Raw genomic sequence first — 17,835 nt, 5'->3', positions numbered from 1 at the left:
TATATTCAAATAATTATGTTTGTGGAATTGGTATAAATTATTATCAATTGTATTTTATTTTCTTCTATTCTTCTGCTTTACCGCGTCTCTCGTGTGTCTTTGCGTAGAGTCAAGGATTATGGGATACCAGTTTCTCCTTTCCTTTCACAAAGGTTGACAGGAGTAACCTATGCTAAAGGAGGGTTAAAGGAAGCATCAAGGCTCCTCTCCTAAGCATTTTTAGAATTCAAACCACCTTTCCTCCAAGTACTTCCACAGTGACAGGACACGCCTCCAACAGTGACAGGACACGCCTCCAACAGTGACAGGACACGCCTCCAATTGTGATAAGAAAAGCCTCCTACACTGACCTGTCTCCTATCTCCATATAAGGAAATTTCCTATGCAAAAAAGAGAATTCGTAGAGGCCCCTGGTGATCACGAGACGGCTCACCAGAGATGCCGCTCACGCGTGTCCCCGACAGCGACAGTTCATGTGCACTTGGGAAACAGCCGGTTGGGAATCTAAAAGTTCTTCACAGCAGGTTTTTTTTATCCGATAAAAGAGACTACACAGTTGCAAGTGGGGAAATCTCCCAGCTTTCTTGCATCATTTCACGGAGGCACGCCCCTTTTTGGTCTGGCCCCCTCGGAATTCTGAGAGTATACCGAGTTCAGTGAGGCGACTCGACAACAAAAATGTCTGCGTCAATAAAGATACATTTTTTCTTTGTATTTGTACGACGTTGCCCGGTCTTGCTTTGCATGCAATACAATGAAAAGTTGAGTTGTTTGTTTTCGAGCTGGTTCGCTAAAGAGGCTAATGTAGCTGTCAATAACAATGACTAGCCAATGACACCGTACACAATCACAAAAACGAACAGGAACGCTATAAGTGCTACGAGACAGGAAATGACGTCACAATTGCCCCCCGGAAGGCTGTCCAAGGCATCTGGAACACACCATCAGAACAGGGTGGGGAGCGCTAACAGAGCGGTGACGTCAGTGTCACAGGAACGCCCCCTGGCTCTACGTGACTAAGTACAGCAACATTTAGACACAACTATGGAGGAAGATCAATACATAACGATTTGTATACAGTAACTATAGACAAAGCCAAAGATAAGATATTGAGGATTATAAATTCCTTATTCTATAGAGTTAAAAAATAACATTCAGAACACATGGATCCTGTGTGTGTGTGTGTGTGTGTGTGTGTGTGTGTGTGTGTGTGTGTGTGTGTGTGTGTGTGTGTGTGTGTGTGTGTATGTGTGTGTGTGTGTGTGTGTGTCTCTCTCAATACATCTGACTCAGAGACACTGAGCAATCTTCATCCCATACCCCAAACCCAGGGAGGAGGTCCTCCTCGGTGAAGGTGGACTGGAAGGTGTGGATGTGTGTCAGTGTGTCTGAGGACCCTCCTTCACCTGGGGACACTCTGTAGAAGGACAGAGTGCCAGCAGGCCGATCCAGATACACTCCTACTCTGTCAGAGCCAGGGGAGGGGAGACGTATGCCTGTTTTGTTATTGTTGTGCAAGGCACAGTAATGACAATCATAACAACGAAGACCCCAGGACTTGTTGTTCCCTCCAAGCCTGCTGTCAACACCATTTCCTCTCCTTTGGATTTCTCTGTATGTCACTCCTACATTAACACCTCCTTCCCTCTCTACCTCCCAGTAACAGCGACCAGTCAGACCCTCTCTACACAACACCTGGAGCCAGAGGTCAAATCTCTCTTGTTGTTGAGGATACAACTGATTCTCTTTAACCACCGTCACATTTCTGTTGTCCTCAGACAGAGAGAGTCGTCTGTGGACTGTGTTTGGGTCCAGTGTGAGTTCACAGGCATCTGAGGGGAGAACAAGACACCATTACCGTCGTTCAGTGTTGAACGTTATTTTATAGATATCCTCCACTCGATGTTCAGTGAATGAAATAAGCCGAGAGAGAGTAAGACGACGTGCGGTCGGTTTATAGAGTAACTGGCAGAAAGGCCTCCGGTTCTCAAACACACACACGCACACACACACACACACTATGAGGGGCTGTTACGTTATTATAGTAGTAACAGTCCTCCGTTCTGTTCCCTACAGGCCGATTGTTCCCGCGGCAGTCCTGATTGTGGGCGGGGCATCGGATATAGAAACACGCCTATCCCGAAGTCTGGCGGATTCTCCCGCTTCCGCATTGCAGTCGCAAGGCGGTTTCACGCTGTGCCAAGCCGGTGTGGGTACCGGATTGACTCGGCTGCCAGATCGACTCGGGGTCCTGCGCTTACAGATGACGTATCGACACTTGACGTATCGACACAAGCCAACGGACAAAACCCGGAAAGGTTGTTTATAAACGGGGATCAATCATGGACATAAAAAGAAGGCTCAATCCGTTTTGGTTTTGATTTCATTGAACGCAGATCGCACAAACAAAGCATATGTACATAATCCATATGTAACCCAGTTCCTGTTAGGGACTCTTATGCTGAAGGAGGAGAACGGAAGTGTCTGCGTTTTATATATAACCCAAGTATAGGCAACAATAATTTGTACATTAGATTATTATTCATAGATTAGAAAACAAAAGGAGATCGTTAATACTTGGGAATAACATGGGAATTTAAAAGACAGCGTTTACAGGAAGTGGGTCATTATTGCGCGTCTAGGACCACGAGTCGATCTGGCAGCCGAGTCAATCCGACACCAACACCGGCACCTCGCGGTCTTTGTGTTTATCATTTGTGTTACCAGTTGCTGTTAAGCACTCTTCCCATGTGGGATCATTCTTTGTTATACTTTCATTCGGACACTTTGTTAGAGCGGTAGTTAGAGGACCCGGAAGACTAACTTTTTAATTCTGGTCGGGATTGAGATAGTTGGTTGTTACCCCAGAGTTAGGTTTAGTTGGAGTTTTATTTCTATTTTGTTCTATTTCTTTCGTTGATGTAATGCCATCCCGTCATATGTCTTCAGCCTACATGTTATTTGGTACCATCTCCGATCATTTGATGGTGCCGTAACAGGGGTAATAAAATATAAATTAACCAATGAATCACTGAAGAATAATGTGTAAAAAGCAGTTTTGTTTATACTATATAGCCAACAATATCTTAAAGAGGCCCATACCTAATATATGAAATGTCTCTGTGGAGTGTGTGGATGTTGGCTGGTTGAAGCAGCCTCACCTGGCCGTGTCAGTCTGGACTCTGGGGCTGGGTGAGGCTGCACACCTGTTGTACGTTGAGTAATCAGTGTGCACAGGTTAAACCAGCCATCACCACACACACTCAGCGAGAGATCTCCTACATGGCAGCATGGAGCACCAGGCCGCGTCACTATCTACAAAACATACTCTTAACCAGCTAAACACCACCACCCTGCGTCCTTGTCTAGAGGAGCCCACTAGAAGACACCTAGCTGGACTGTAGCATCGTCTTTGCTACAGTCTCAAACGAATACGTCTCTCAAATTGATTATTGAACGTAATTTATTGATCATCGAACTACTAGTCTTGTGTGGACCCAGATCGCCCTACTCAACTGCCCTATTCATTATTATTTTTTCTTTCATATAATTATGTAATTAAAAAGGTTAATGTCATCGTTGTCGTTATTATTATATCCTACCTTATCTTACCTTACCTCTTAAAACAATGTAAGACCTTCCTTGTGTTTCCCTAAATGAAAAGCACTCGGGGCGTCCTGTCTGGGCCTTAGATCTACTAAAGCAATGCTCCTGTCTAGGCCTTAGATCTACTGAAGCACTGGTCCTGTCTGGGCCTTAGATCTACTGAAGCACTGGTCCTGTCTGGGCCTTAGATCTACTAAAGCACTGGTCCTGTCTGGGCCTTAGATCTACTAAAGCAATGCTCCTGTCTGGGCATTAGATCTACTGAAGCACTGGTCCTGTCTGGGCCTTAGATCTACTAAAGCACTGCTCCTGCCTGGGCCTTAGATCTACTGAAGCACTGGTCCTGTCTGGGCCTTAGATCTACTAAAGCACTGGTCCTGTCTGGGCCTTAGATCTACTGAAGCACTGGTCCTGTCTGGGCCTTAGATCTACTGAAGCTGGTCGGCTGAAGGCTACACGGTCTTCTAGTTGTGCTCGTAGCTGATTTGAGTCAGCCGATGTGACTCAAATAAGAACAAAGACCCAGCCCGCGCTTAGGAAACAGGCGGACAGCCAGCCCTCGTACGGCTGGCTGCTCACGGTAAATATTTCTTAATACTGTGGAACATTCACTGAGCAGCAAATATAAAACGAGAACTAGATATAGTTATTCTAGAATAAAGGTTATTATCCATCAACAGTTTGATGAAGATGATGTCAACCATCATCTTCATTTCCAGGATGATTTGACTGAACCAACGTCACCTCCTGCTGTGCGGATGGACTTTCCATCTCAATAGTTAGTGTGTTTTGTGATGAATCAAACTTAAGACACTTACACTTCTTAAGAGCTGGTTTCATCCTCCACACTCCACCGTGCTCGAGACTGGGGAGACAAAGAGAGAACAGCATGTTGTCTTTAAACCGTTAAACATTATCCACATGTTAAAAAAGAGAGAGCAGCATGTTGTCTTAAATCCGGGAAACATTATTCACATGTTAACAAAGAGAGAGCAAAATGTTGTCTTTAAACAGGGAAACATTAACATTTTAACAAAGAGAGGACAGCATGTTGTCTTTTGACAGGGGAACATTGTTCACATGTTAACACAGAGAGAGCAGCATGTGGTCTTTAGACAGGGAAACATTATTCACATGTAAAAGATAGAGCAGCATGTTGTCTTTAGACAGGGAAATATTATTCACATGTTAACAAAGAGAGAGCAGCATGTTTTCTTTCGGTGGTAGTTAGCCTGGAAGCTATTGTGACAGGTAATGAAGCGTTGCTCCACATTGTGCCGCTTGGCATTGTTACACACTTGTCTTTCACAGTGGTAAAAATAACTCTTACTCACAATCATGTGAAAATGATATGTTTTCTTCTCTTTTCCGTCATGTTTTTCTTTATTTTGTGAGTAAACCCCGCAGCTAGCTCCAGATTTAAGTTGTGCTCGCTAGCTTTTCTCAGCAAAGGGGCGGACTGTATAGAACTTTCCAGACAAGGTAAGAGTTCGTAAAACTATTGTTTTTAAATGTTATATTAAATATTGTCATTACCATAAAATCGACATCGATGTGTTCAATCAAGTGTTATTAATTAAAAAAGAACAAGAGGAAAGAAGAAAAAAAGGAACGCATTCACTCAACAGACAGCTAGTCCCGACCACAGCCATAAACCAAACATGAATATCATTAACTATCAATTAATATAATTTTATAAGTGGTCTGAATCCTAATTTGCTTTATCATCACTTGCTACGCAACATGAGTTACAGCTGGTTGAATCCTTATAGGATACATTGTCACTGAGTGGTGAGCTGTCCTCTCCATACCTGAGAGTGTCCAGTCTCCAGCGTGGATTATCTAGCAGAGCAGAGAGCAGTGCACCACCTGAGTCTCCTGGGTGATTGTAGCTCAGGTCCAGCTCTCTCAGATGAGCGGGGTTGGAGCTCAGAGCTGTGGCCAGAGAAAAACAGCCTTCCTGTGTGACCTGGCAGCCAGACAACCTAGAGAGAACAGGGGACAACTGAACTGAAATGCTTTGCACAGTCAACAGCTATTCTGACATTAATCTCAGAATTCTGATTTTAATCTCAGAATTCTAACTTTTTACTCAGAATTCTGAGGTTAAAGTCAGAATTCTGACTTTAAACTCAGAATTCTGAAATACGGGTAAAGTCAGAACTACGGGCACCTGTAAGGACCAACCTCAGTGGGAGAGACACTTTGCTTAAAGGGGACCTATTATGCTTTTTCGACTTTTATGACCTATCAACGTTGTTATAATGATTGATAGTCATGTTTAACCATCCTAAAGTGTCAAATAATGACTTGCATTTCGACGTATTCCCTGCTGACAGTCTGGGGTGGTTGTGCAGAGCGCTAAACACTCGGGACAACGTTTGCGATTCTTGGAAATCATCTACGTAGAGGCACTCCTGCCGCGCCCCCATATGCCTGGTCAAATCTGCCCGCGCGCGCGCTTCAAGGAAGGTAACCAATCACAACGGAGTTGGGTTGGCAGGAGGGGGGAGAGGAGGCGGAGTAGGACGAAACCGAGTGTTGACAGAGAATGCTGAAAGCGCCCAGATGAGAAGAAGAGTTTCCCGAAAATCTACATCATTTTTTGTGTATGGTTAAACATGACTATCAATCATTATAACAACGTTTATAGGTCATAAAAGTCGAAAAGCATAATAGGTCCCCTTTAATGCTGTAGAAGGAAACCACACGCAGAGTAGCCCTATTCTACTTGTGCTTAGCAACTTCTTGCGGGTTCGAGGGGTTCCAGAAGAAACCATTTTGTTAATGGAATTCCAAAAGGTGAGTGAAACTGGCACCAAAACAACACATGTTCCAGTTTCACTCACCTTTTGGTCTTCCATCAACGAAATGGCTTCTTCTGGAACCCCTCCACCTGCAAGAAGTCGCTAAGGGAAGTCGCTCAGAATTCTGAGAATAAAGTCAGAATTTAGTTCTTTTTTTATGAGTGGACCTAATCCTCTTCCGTATTTTCATGAGGATATCTGCGTGCATACGGTAACGCAAAAGTGTGTGGAATTCGATTGGGTATGCATGCCAGGCGGCGAGGTGGTGCTGTGATACACTATCACACAACCCCGCCATGTCTGAATGCATGCGTAGAATCTTCCTTCTTTCTTTATCTGCGCCGCGAAAACCAAAACATAATTATAGATCCTTCTCTGTTCAGTGATACTATCTGTACATATCCTGTATATTTCGTGGAAAGACTCCTGTAAATTTATTAGAGCTGCCAGAGCAGCTTGACGGCCCGACGCATGGAAATAATCCAACATGTTTGTTTATTTCCCTGTACTGGCGCATGTATGTGAAGTAAACACGTACGCGACTTGAGCAGATCTGAGCAGAGTTTTACGTCTTGGCAGTGTAGACGGAAACGCTACGGCGGAGCGTATTCACGTTTTCCACTCTGGAGGGTGGGTTCAGATTTTTGCATTTTTTCAGCCTCAAACACGCCGTCACCATCTAAACGAAAGGTCCTTGTGTAAACGGGGCCTTAGTATCATCTAACAAAGATTAACTTTTTTTGATTTATTTCCAATTAATGTGAATGTTTGAATTTAAGTTGTACGAAAGTGCATCTGTAAAATGTCTTCTGATATCAAACCATGTGGCCTCATTGTTTTTCATTAAGTAAAACTGACCTCAGAGTTTCCAGTGTACAGTATGGACTCCCCAGTCCAGCAGAGAGCAGCTTTACTCCTGAATCCTGCAGATCATTGGTACTCAGGTCCAGCTCTTTCAGACTAGAGAAGTTGGAGCTGAGAACTGAGGCCAGAGCTTCACAGCATCTCTCTGACAGATGACAGCCATTTAGCCTTCACAAATAAAATGTATTATTATATATAAATTAAACATATCTATGTTATAAATGAGGAAACAACTGAAAGGTGTATTAATGTCAACTTGTTTAGTGTAAAACCAAATTTAAAATGTGTCCGATAAATGTTATCTCTGAATAAAATGTGTCTTCAAAAAATCCTTTTAAGAAGAGTCTGTTATTCTACTTTAATTACTCAAAACGTAGCAGTTCAAAGCTACACTCATTGCTAGACAGATAGCATGTCATGTTCTGGTAATAAATAAGGATCTAAATATGTTAAGTGGCACGAATAGAGCCATTCAATTTAGGCTTCAGACAACGACTCCCTTTTTAAGGGACATCTACCGGTAAACGTCTACTGAGGTAAACATGAAGGAATAACACTTTGCACATTGAGTTAAACTGACCTGAGTGTTTCTAGTGTACAGTGTGGACTCTTCAGTCCGGCAGAGAGCAGCTCCACTCCTGAATCCTGCAGATCATTGGTACTCAGGTCCAGCTCTCTCAAACTAGAGGAGTTTGAGCTGAGAACTGAGGCCAGAGCTTCACAACATCTCTCTGACAGATGACAGCCACTCAGCCTTCACACAAAATAAACAGAGAGGAACTTGTTACTCTTCAATTTTAACATGGAGTCGGTTGAATAGATGTCAGTCTAGAAATGTTGTTTTCCTACATAATATTTTGTGAACTGTCTCTAAAATACACATGACTTCAAAGACAAGATGATAAACTATTATATTATAATTCATTATTAATAATAATAACATTATTATTAGTAATAAGTGGACAAGATGTTTTGCAAGATGGTTGGTATATATCCTTATTACATTTATATTCTAGTATCATGGACACTGTGTTTGTGTATTGTAATACATCTTATTAGTAAACCTACAGATATGTTTTGGAGGCTTTGGCCAGTGGCAGCAGCCTCAGAAGACCCTCCTCTGAAGCAGAGTATTTCGTCTGGTCAAACACCTCCAGCTCCTCTTCTGATGTCAGTAAGATGAAGACCAGAGCTGACCACTGAGCAGGGGAGAGGGATTCTCCAGAGAGACTTCCTGATATCAGGTACTGTTGGATCTCCTCCACTAGAGAATGGTCGTTCAGCTCATTCAAACAGTAGAACAGATTGATGCTTCGCTCTGGAGAGAGATCTCCACTTATCCTCTCCTTGATGTAAGACACTGTTCTCTGATTCGTCTGCGAGCTACTTACTGTCTGTCCCAGCAGGCCTCGTAGAAGATTCTGATTGGTCTCCAGAGAGAGGCCCAGTAGGAACCGGAGGAATAAGTCCAGGTGTCCGTTCTCACTCTGTAAGGCCATGCCCACAGCACTCTGGTAGATTATAAATTCATCTTCCCTGGAGGTTGGTTGTTCTTTTGAGAGCAGATTGACCCCAGTGTCGATGAAGGACAGAAGGACATAAAGGGCAGCCAGAAACTCCTGGATGCTTAGATGGACAAAGCAGAACACCTTGTCCTGGTACAGCCCACAATCCTCTTTAAAGATCTGGGTGAATACTCCTGAGTACACTGAGGCTGCTCTGATATCAATGTCACACTCTACCAGGTCTGCCTCGTAGAAGATCAGGTTGCCTTTCTCCAGCTGGTTAAAAGCCAGTTTTCCCAGACAAACAATGATCTCCCTGCTTTCTGAACTCCATTGTAGATCTGTTTCAGCTCTCCCATGATACTTCATGCCTCCCTGTATGGACTGAATCCTCAGGAAGTGGCTGTACAACTGAGTCATGGTCTTGGCCATCTCTTCTTCACCCTGTGATGTTTTGAAGAAGCCCTCCAGAACTGTAGCAGTGATCCAACAGAAGACTGGGATGTGACACATAATGTGGAGGCTTCTTGATGTCTTGATGTGGGAGATGATTTTGCTGGCCAGCTCCTGGTCTCTGAATCTCTTCCTGAAGTACTCCTCCTTTTGTGGGTCGGTGAACCCTCTCACCTCTGTCACCATGTCAACACACTCAGCAGGGATCTGATTGGCGGCCGCAGGGCGTGTGGTTATCCAGATGCGAGCGGAGGGAAGCAGGTTGCCCATGATGAGGTTTGTCAGCAGCACATCCACCGAGGTGGACTCTGTGACATCAGTCCAGATCGGGTTGTTCTGGAAGTCCAGAGGAAGTCGACACTCATCCAGACCATCCAAGATGAAGACAACTTGGAACCGGCCGTATCTGGAGATTCTTGCTATTTGGGTTTCAATGAAGAAGTGATGAAGAAGTTCCACTAAGCTCAACTTTTTATCTCTCACTAAATTCAGTTCTCTGAATGTGATGGGAAATGTGAAGTGTATGTCCTGGTTGGTTTTGCCTTCAGCCCAGTCCAGAGTGAACTTGTGTGTTAAGATGGTTTTACCAATGCCGGCCACTCCAGTTGTCATTATTGTTCTGATTGGTTTATCTTTTTCAGATAAGGGTTTAAAGATGTCTTCACATCTGATTGGTGTTTCCTGCCTGGCTGGTTTCCTGGAAGCTGTTTCAATCAGTCTGACCTCATGTTCCTTGTTGACCTCTCCAATGCCCCTCTCTGTGATGTAGAGCTCTGTGTAGATCTCATTCAGAGGTCTTGACTCTCCTGCATTAGCAATTCCCTCAAACACACACTGGGTCTTCTTCTTCAGATGAGACTTGATTTTACGTTGGCACTCAGCAGCAACAATTTCTAAATTAGAAAACAAAAGAAGAATGTACTCAAATTAGTACTGCTGTTTTTTCTTACTCCTAGTGCCCTGTTTGAAAAGAATGAACATATATCTAAATCTGTTTTCAAAATGAGAGTATCTTCGAATTCTGACGTCAAAACAGTATCTTACTGCTCCTCAGTGTGTCGGCCAGCTCCTCCTGCTTCAACTGCTTCATGCAGAGCAGTGTGATGTCAAGCACTCCCTCTATGGCGTGCCTCCTCTGCTCCTCCTCCTCACCATCTACCTCCTTCTCCTCCCTCTGGCTCTCAGAGCATTGTGGGTCATCTAGGAAGAGAACGCTCCCGAGCTTCTCCACCTCCTTGTCTAGAAAAGCGTGTGCGTTCTCCTTGATCCGCTGGAACAGAACAAACACTGATGAGAACTTTACTCTGAACTAACTGTGGACATCAGAACCGTCTGTCCTGGATTCACGTCCTAATGGTCTGAAGAGGGAAGCCTGGAGACTGTTAACTCCAGGAGAGATGTTGTTCACATTGCATTCATAACTGACCTCAGTCTTGTACATTAACAGACCTTCCACTCTGTGTGTTGCTGCTGTACAGACGGACCACTGGGAACCTTCGACCTCCCCTGGTGTTGTCTGCATCGAAAATAAAACAGTCACACAAAGAGAATTAACATCACTATGATCACCGCGATGATTATTGGACGTGAAGCCTGGAGGGACTTTTTTGTTTCCCCTGACTTGTTACGCCTGGTCTGATCAGTAGAGTCTGAGAAAAACCAACTGGTCTGTTTTCATCATCTGTTTGAAACTCCTACCTCTCCTCTATGGAGGGGTGTCCATCTTTAAGGTCAGGAGGTTCATTCATACACAAGTCACTCTTCATGGAGACACAGCTGGGTCCAGGGGAGTCTGCTCTCTCCTGCTGCACTCTTTTAGACAAACAACAACCATTTGTTAATTAGGACTCTTGGATGTTTGGCTGATGTATTTTAAAATCTGACAGACCCTGACCTTTGATCAATAGAAAGATTTCGTTCTTTAAATAGAAGGGGTTGCGTCATAGACTGGTCACTCTTCGGGGTCCGGGGGGGGTCTGCTCTCTCCTGCTGCTCTCGGCTGCAACATAACACACACACACTAGTGTCATGGTCTGTCTGTTTCCTTGTCTTGTTTTGGTGTGTTTCCTGTTTTACTTTAGTATCTCTGTCTTGTTTCTCCCCATGTCCGGTAAAGTTTCCCTCCTGTGTGATTACTGCTCCCTCCCCGAATGTGTTTCAGCTGCTACTCGTTGCGTGCCCTGTGTGTGTTTGGTATTTAAGCCCTTGTCTTTCCTTTGTCCCTTGTCGGATCATTTTAGTTTGTGGTGAGTTGTGTCCTGTGTGTTACCAGTTTTCCCTGGGTTCCCTGTGTTACCCGCGTCAGCGGTGTTCCTTGCCTTTTGAGTTAATAAATTATCCTTTTACCCGAACTGTCTGCTATTGGGTCCTACCTGCCTGCCTGCCACCCGCTAACCGTGACAACTAGACTGGGTAGCCCCACCCATTCTGCCGGCGACTTGAGTTGCCCTGCAGAATGGTCTGGAGAAGAGCAATACATTTATTTCGGCTTCCGATACGTTTTTGGAGCCAATCACCAAGCGGGCTTTCCCCCCTGGTGCGCTATTAGCTGGTTTAACACAATGACGACGGCAAGCAGCCAATTGCGTACAGAGTCATTTGAACTAGGCCCATTGATCACGCCTCCTGTGCTGAAGAAAATGCTTCCCCAGACCAACGTGCAATCTACGATTGAGCTTGGTCTGGCAATAGCCAGTCTACACACACACAGCTTTTACTCAGACTAATGATGGTGTCATCACTGATGAATTCTGAGATGGACAACATTCACAGACAGTTGGAGATCTACTCAGATTGTTGGATGTGTCGCCTGGAGAGACAAAACCTCATCAACAGAGATTGAAGGTTCCATAGAGTGATCACTCTCCATGGAGACACAGCTGGGTTCAGGGGAGTCTGATTCTGCAGGACTATTCTAGATCATTTTTTTCTGTTATTCAAATGCTTTTCAACAGACATAAATAATCACAGGACATCAGTGTGATTGACATCATCAACCAAAGTGAACTCTCAAAGGCACACATGCCTCATATGTACGCACCTACCAAATGCCATAAAACAATGGTCAATAATAAATGCAGTAAAGATAATACAACATTTGATCTTGTTAGAACAACAGACAATACAACAAATAAAGAAAGACAGAAAGAAAGATAGATAATAGAAAAAAAAATCTGGTGGCCTGAGTAAGATATTACATAATTTGGATCCAGTATGAGTCATATAGAATAAAGAGTAGCTAAACATCCTTCTAGCCAGTGTTCGAGTTATAATCTGAGCTTTGTGGGAGTCTCAAAAATGTTGGGGGCAGAGGTAAATAAATAATAGCCTACCCGGTGCGTGCGCAGAGCTTGAGAGAGCGAGAGAGAGAGAGAGGGGGGGGGAGACTTCACTGCTAATGACTACGTGTTCCGATTCCAACACACGCACACACAAATCAGAAAATGTGTTATTTTGGGTACTTAGGTACTTGTTGGCATCAATTGGTGGCTTGGCGGTGAAGTGCAGCCATTATGTTAAAATAGTTGCCTTTTCTTTTTAAATACATTTTACTTTTACTTTTTTACCGGGAGATTAAAATACTTTGGAGTAAAACATCCTGTATTAGAGCCCCCACAGATGGATGATTTTGCTGCCTTCATGGGAGCTCAGGCAGCCACTTATGGGAGTGTAATGGGAAAATTGTGTTTTCACATTCTGTTTCTGTAAATGCCGTTTGTTGATTTTGCCTTTTCACTGACACCCTTGGGGTGGTCAAGTGAAGAAGCCAACTGAGAAGTCACCACTATTAGACCCCACAATACAATTGTCAATGATCAAATCAAAGAATGTTTACTTAAGGACAGAGTTTCCTGTATTCTCATCAAGGAGAAGAATGCATAAGGGGATCTCTGCTCCCTCGTGGCCGGTATACCCCAGGCACAAAAGTTAATGTTAGATAACACTAGGGACAAGTAGAGTTGCTATACAATGCAAGGAATAGGAGATAGATCTTACATGATGAAGGGGAAACAACATTTCTGAGACCTGTGCCATGGTATAAGAAGTCCTCGCATTAGACAATGCGGGGGACTTCAGCTTGCGGACCTCTCTGGAGGGACGCAGGCTGATTTCCCATCCATTGGATCTTTGTTTGTTATGTTTTATTATTTGTTGTATGATTGTTTGTATGTTATTGGACCGTTATTACCTAAATATATGACGGCAATTGTTATAAGTTCCGATGACTCTTTATGCTACCCAGTTTGGTTAGTTTAGACAATTGTGATTGACGTGGGCCCGGAAATTCCCACCAAAGGAGCTCAGTTTGGTCATATGTAAATAGGTTCTACTCTCCCCTCTATGGAGCGGTCTAGAAGAGGAAGGTTCTCAGGCGGCCAGCTGGCTAAGGAAGTGTTCCATGTAGAGGCTGGGCTACAGACCCAGCCCTCCACTCCCTGACTTTAGTTTACATCCCAACATGACCACCTGAGAACCGAAATAGTTTAATAGTACTGTCTAGTATTTGGATGCTTTGTGTCCAGGTCCATATGTGTTGGTTTAAATAGTGGAACACTGTGGCCTCAGCTGGCCTACTGAGTGAGCACAACGTCTGCATTAAAACAAGTCTTGGAGGGATTTCCAAAGTGAAATGAAGGGCAGATGAAATGTTTGCTAAGCAGGTGAATTATTTTAATGTTCGCCCTTCAAATAAGGGTCAAATAACAGGTTGTATAGTAGAGCTGTTACTCCTCATGGAGATACAGCTGGTTCCACGGGGCTCTGCTGTCTGCTGCTGGACTCTTCTAGATCTTTTGTTACTGGGAAGGAAATGTTTTATTGTTTTTCAACCAACATAAATAATCAGAGAGTGTGATTGGCATCCTCAACCAAAATGATCTCTCAAAACACACACCCACTGGCATGAAACAATAGTCAATGCATAAAACATAAAATATACCAAGACATTTGATCTTGTTACAACTATGGAAAATATGAAAACGAAAGATGAAAGAAAGAAAAGCTGGTGGCCAAAGTAAGTTATTACATTATAAGGATTCAATAAGAGCGCTATAGATCATAGAGTTGTCATATTGAAAGCTGTGTAGGGTAGAAACAGCCTTCCAGAACATTTGAACTGTAGTACACAAGAACATGTGAGCCTATGTACCAACGTTCTGGTGGAACCTCAACAATCAGGGTGTCTAACAACCTGCTCTATCCAGCTCGGACCGCTCCAGTCTACCTGATCTAGAGTATTAAACTAGATCAGAGTTGTTCAGAGTCATCTCCAAATCAGTCAGTCAGTCAGCCAGTCATGCTAGATTATTAGAACTTCAATAGTTAAATAGTAATGTCTAGTATTTTGGATGCTTTGTGTCCAGGTCCATATGTGTTGTTTTAAATAATTGTACACTGTGGCCTCAGCTGGCCTACTTGGTGAGCAGAACGTCTGCTTTAAAACAGGTCTCAGTTTTTACTTTGAATAAGTTACTTGCCTTTTTCGAGCTCTTTAACCTTTTTCTCCATCCTTTTTGAAAGACAGGTTGTTTTTCTAGAACCCTTTCTCTGAGGGTTATTAAAAATGTTAGCTTTCCCCCACAAGGGATGTCCTGGTGACCACAGTTCCAGGTCTGTTTGTCTGTTTGAAACTCTTCCTTAAGAGGGTCTAGTTCTACTTTCACTAGATCTGACGGGTGAGGAGGGAACATTAAGGCAAGATATCTGAAGCCATTCTTTGGCCCGGTTTGAAAAGAGATTTTGGGTAAAAGGATGGCAATGGAATGCCTCAGATTTGGACAGTTTACTTTGTAACCTGAAAATTAGGAGAATTAAAGATGAGATTAGAGTGTACGGGAGGGTTCTAGCAGAAGAAGAACATCTGCAATAACATTCCCTCGTGTTGTATCGCTCATCTAAAACCTGGTACATTGTGATCCTTAAGGATAGCTACAGCCAGCGATCTTAACAGGACAGGCTGATAACGGATCTCCTTGTTTAAGATCTTCTTCATGTCAAAGGAGAAGAGATCACACAGTTTGTGAGCCACTGGGTTAATAAATGTTGGGCTGATTCCAATGTTTTTAAAAGTTGTAAATAATTTAAGGCGTTCTCTTCTAGATAAACAACAACCATCTGTGATCAGGACTCTTGGATGTTTGACTGATGTATTTAATGATCTGATAGATTCTTACCTTGGCTCAGTAGAATGATTTCCGTCTCCAGACCTAGCAGAATTTTCCATAGACCAGCCGCTCTTCAAAATGACACAACTGGGTCCAGGGGAGTCTGCTGTCTGCTGTTGGATTCTTCTGGATATTTTTAGATTCAAATGTTTTATTGCTTTTCAAGTTATTACATTGTAGAGATACAATAAAAGTAGTTTAGGGCATAAAGTCGTATTTTAAAGTTAAACACTAGATATAATGGATTCATGAGCTGGAGACGTCATTCTAGCTGTGTGTTAATCTGTAAATAGGTACTACTCTCCCCTCCAATGAGCGGTCTAGAAGAGGAAGGTTTGTGATGGGAAAATCCATATGTTGTCTCCTTTTAATCATCTAAAGCTGTCCTGCTCCTTGTATTTTCTAGCCACCCTGACTTCCTCAGTGTTATCTTTATTAACCGTTGTGCTTGGGTAACCGCTCACTTATGCATTCTTCTGCTTGATGAGAATACAGGCAACTCTGTGTCTTGGGGAAACATTACCTGTTTTGATTATTGACATCTCCACTGTGGGGAGGATGTGAAACTGTTTAAATAGCTCTGTCTAACTTTATTCTGGACTCACTCTGCTAGAGAGGTGTCTAATGTATGCATACATTAAAATAGGTTAATTGTCTACAACTATTGTGTGCTTTTTGCATTTATAAATCTCATCTGTCCTAAACGCAATATCTCTGGAGAAATTGCCACGACAGGTTCTCAGGCGGCCAGCTGGCCTAAGGAAGTGTTCCATGTAGAGGCTGGGCTGCAGACCCAGCCCTCCACCCCCTGACTAGTAGTTTTCCTCCTGGATTTTATTAATTCTTGATCGATTAGACGAACGCATGCACACACGGACATACACACCCACACACACACAGACACACACAAAACATTCACACACACACACAAACACACACACAATCACACACACATTCACACACTGACACGCACACAAACACACACACTGACACACACGCAGACAGACACTTGAACATTACCTGTATGACTTCATGAGATGGACAACAGTCACAGACAGTGAGAGATCCTCTTCTTACCTCTTAGCATTGCTCTGGCCGCCATGTTCCTCAGACAGAGTGGTCTTAGAAGTAGGATCCCCCTCCTCTCTCTCCTCCTCCATAGTAGACCGGAGACCTGTAGTCCTACACAAACACAACATATTGTTTTTCTTTTGAAAATAAGATTTGTGTTGTCGTTACCTTAGAATGAGCCTTTTATGTCTACATAGGGGGCGGGTCCTCTTCCACAAAGTCAGCCATGTGCCACTGCCATTTTATTATTAAAGGTCCCATTGCATGAAAATGCAATGGGACCTTTCTGACATCAATAGGAGTTCCCCTAGCCTGCCTATGGTCCCCCACTTCTGACACCAATGTAACCACTCGCCGGTGACATAACAATGTCCAGTCATAAGTTCTTGTACGAACGTTATTGCTACAAACCTGGCCACTGTAACCCGTAACCAACAGCAAAAATCCACAACCACCAGTTATCCGGGCAACACCCACCCCTGAACCCGGTCCCTTCAACTTGCAAGCCCCCCACCCTGCTGTTCTCCCAAGCCCCTCCCCCAGTTGACCTGGTGATTCGCCCCCCACCTTGATTGACAAGTAAAAATAATAATAATAATAAATACAATTTATATAGCGCTTAATATGGCACTCTAAGACGCTTTACATATTGCCCTATCAAAACTATGTAAGACAGACTAGGAATAAAAGAAAAACAGAGGTTAAACATGAAGAATAAGGTGGGAGTTAGGTGGGGAAGGCTAGTGTGAAAAGGTATGTTTTGAGGGCAGATTTGAAAGAAGAGAGGGTTGGAGAGACTTTGATGTGGGAGGGGAGTGAATTCCAAAGGGTGGGGGCAGCAACTGAGAAGGCCCGATCACCCCAAGTCTGTCGCTCAGTCCGTGGAACTTGTAGCAGGTTGGCAGAATTGGACCTGAGGAATCGGGAGGGGGCGTTGCGATGGAGGAGGTCGGCAAGGTAGGGGGGGGCCTAGGCTGTTGAGGGCCTTGTAGGTGATGAGTAAGATTTTGTAGATGATTCTGTGTTTAATTGGAAGCCAATGGAGTTCACGGAGGACAGGTGTGATGTGTTCTCTGGAGCGGGTGCCAGTGAGGAGGCGCGCAGCTGAGTTCTGGACATATTGAAGAGACGGTATTTCCAGCTACAAAACGCGCATCTCTCTCCCATGGTCTCTCCTCCCTCCATTGTTGTTTTGCGTTTGAGTCGCTGCGTAGTGCGTACACGTGAGTTGTCGCCGTGAGTTGTCGAATGCTTGACACGTGACACAGTGATAATGGTCTTCACTCACCACCGTCCGATAGGCAAGAAGAAAGCAAAAATATATATGTTTACTAAGGAAAAATGAAAAAAAAAATAGTAACGCAA

General features: G+C 43.7%; 3 protein-coding genes across 4 annotated transcripts in view; 1 reads left to right on the top strand and 2 right to left on the bottom strand.

Annotated features, from left to right (window-relative positions):
• The window catches only part of LOC115559454 (neoverrucotoxin subunit beta), a 544,561-nt gene that overhangs the window by 378,768 nt on the left and 147,958 nt on the right, over positions 1–17,835 (top strand). The window lies entirely within an intron of this gene.
• LOC115560350 (NLR family CARD domain-containing protein 3-like) lies at positions 1,276–11,001 on the bottom strand. Its single transcript, XM_030379749.1, has 9 exons — positions 10,934–11,001; positions 10,685–10,751; positions 10,280–10,505; positions 8,346–10,128; positions 7,858–8,031; positions 7,272–7,445; positions 5,418–5,591; positions 4,425–4,471; positions 1,276–1,832 (listed from the first exon to the last, which is right to left on the bottom strand). Exons 1-9 carry the CDS (start codon positions 10,999–11,001, stop codon positions 1,276–1,278), a joined length of 3,270 nt encoding a protein of 1,089 aa, XP_030235609.1.
• LOC115560349 (NLR family CARD domain-containing protein 3-like) overlaps positions 12,020–17,835 on the bottom strand; it is a 31,401-nt gene continuing 25,585 nt past the window's right edge. Inside the window, exon 10 of the mRNA XM_030379748.1 lies at positions 12,020–12,044. Within this exon, the coding sequence (XP_030235608.1) occupies positions 12,020–12,044 (25 nt within the window). The remainder of the gene's footprint in view (positions 12,045–17,835) is intronic.

This window comes from Gadus morhua, chromosome 15 (assembly GCF_902167405.1).
Source record: "Gadus morhua chromosome 15, gadMor3.0, whole genome shotgun sequence".
Classification (NCBI taxonomy): domain Eukaryota; kingdom Metazoa; phylum Chordata; class Actinopteri; order Gadiformes; family Gadidae; genus Gadus; species Gadus morhua.
The sequence above is the reverse complement of the archived record's forward strand: the minus strand, read 5'-3'. Positions and strand labels throughout refer to the sequence as shown.

Coding starts and splice junctions, on each gene's coding strand:
- LOC115560350 (XM_030379749.1), bottom strand. CDS start 11,001: ATGAAGAGTGACTTGTGTATGAATGAACCTCCTGACCTTAAAGATGGA. Junction 10,752..10,933: donor CACCCCTCCATAGAGGAGAG/GTAGGAGTTTCA, acceptor TTTTCGATGCAG/ACAACACCAGGGGAGGTCGA. Junction 1,833..4,424: donor GAAACCAGCTCTTAAGAAGT/GTAAGTGTCTTA, acceptor TTCTCCCCTCAG/ATGCCTGTGAACTCACACTG.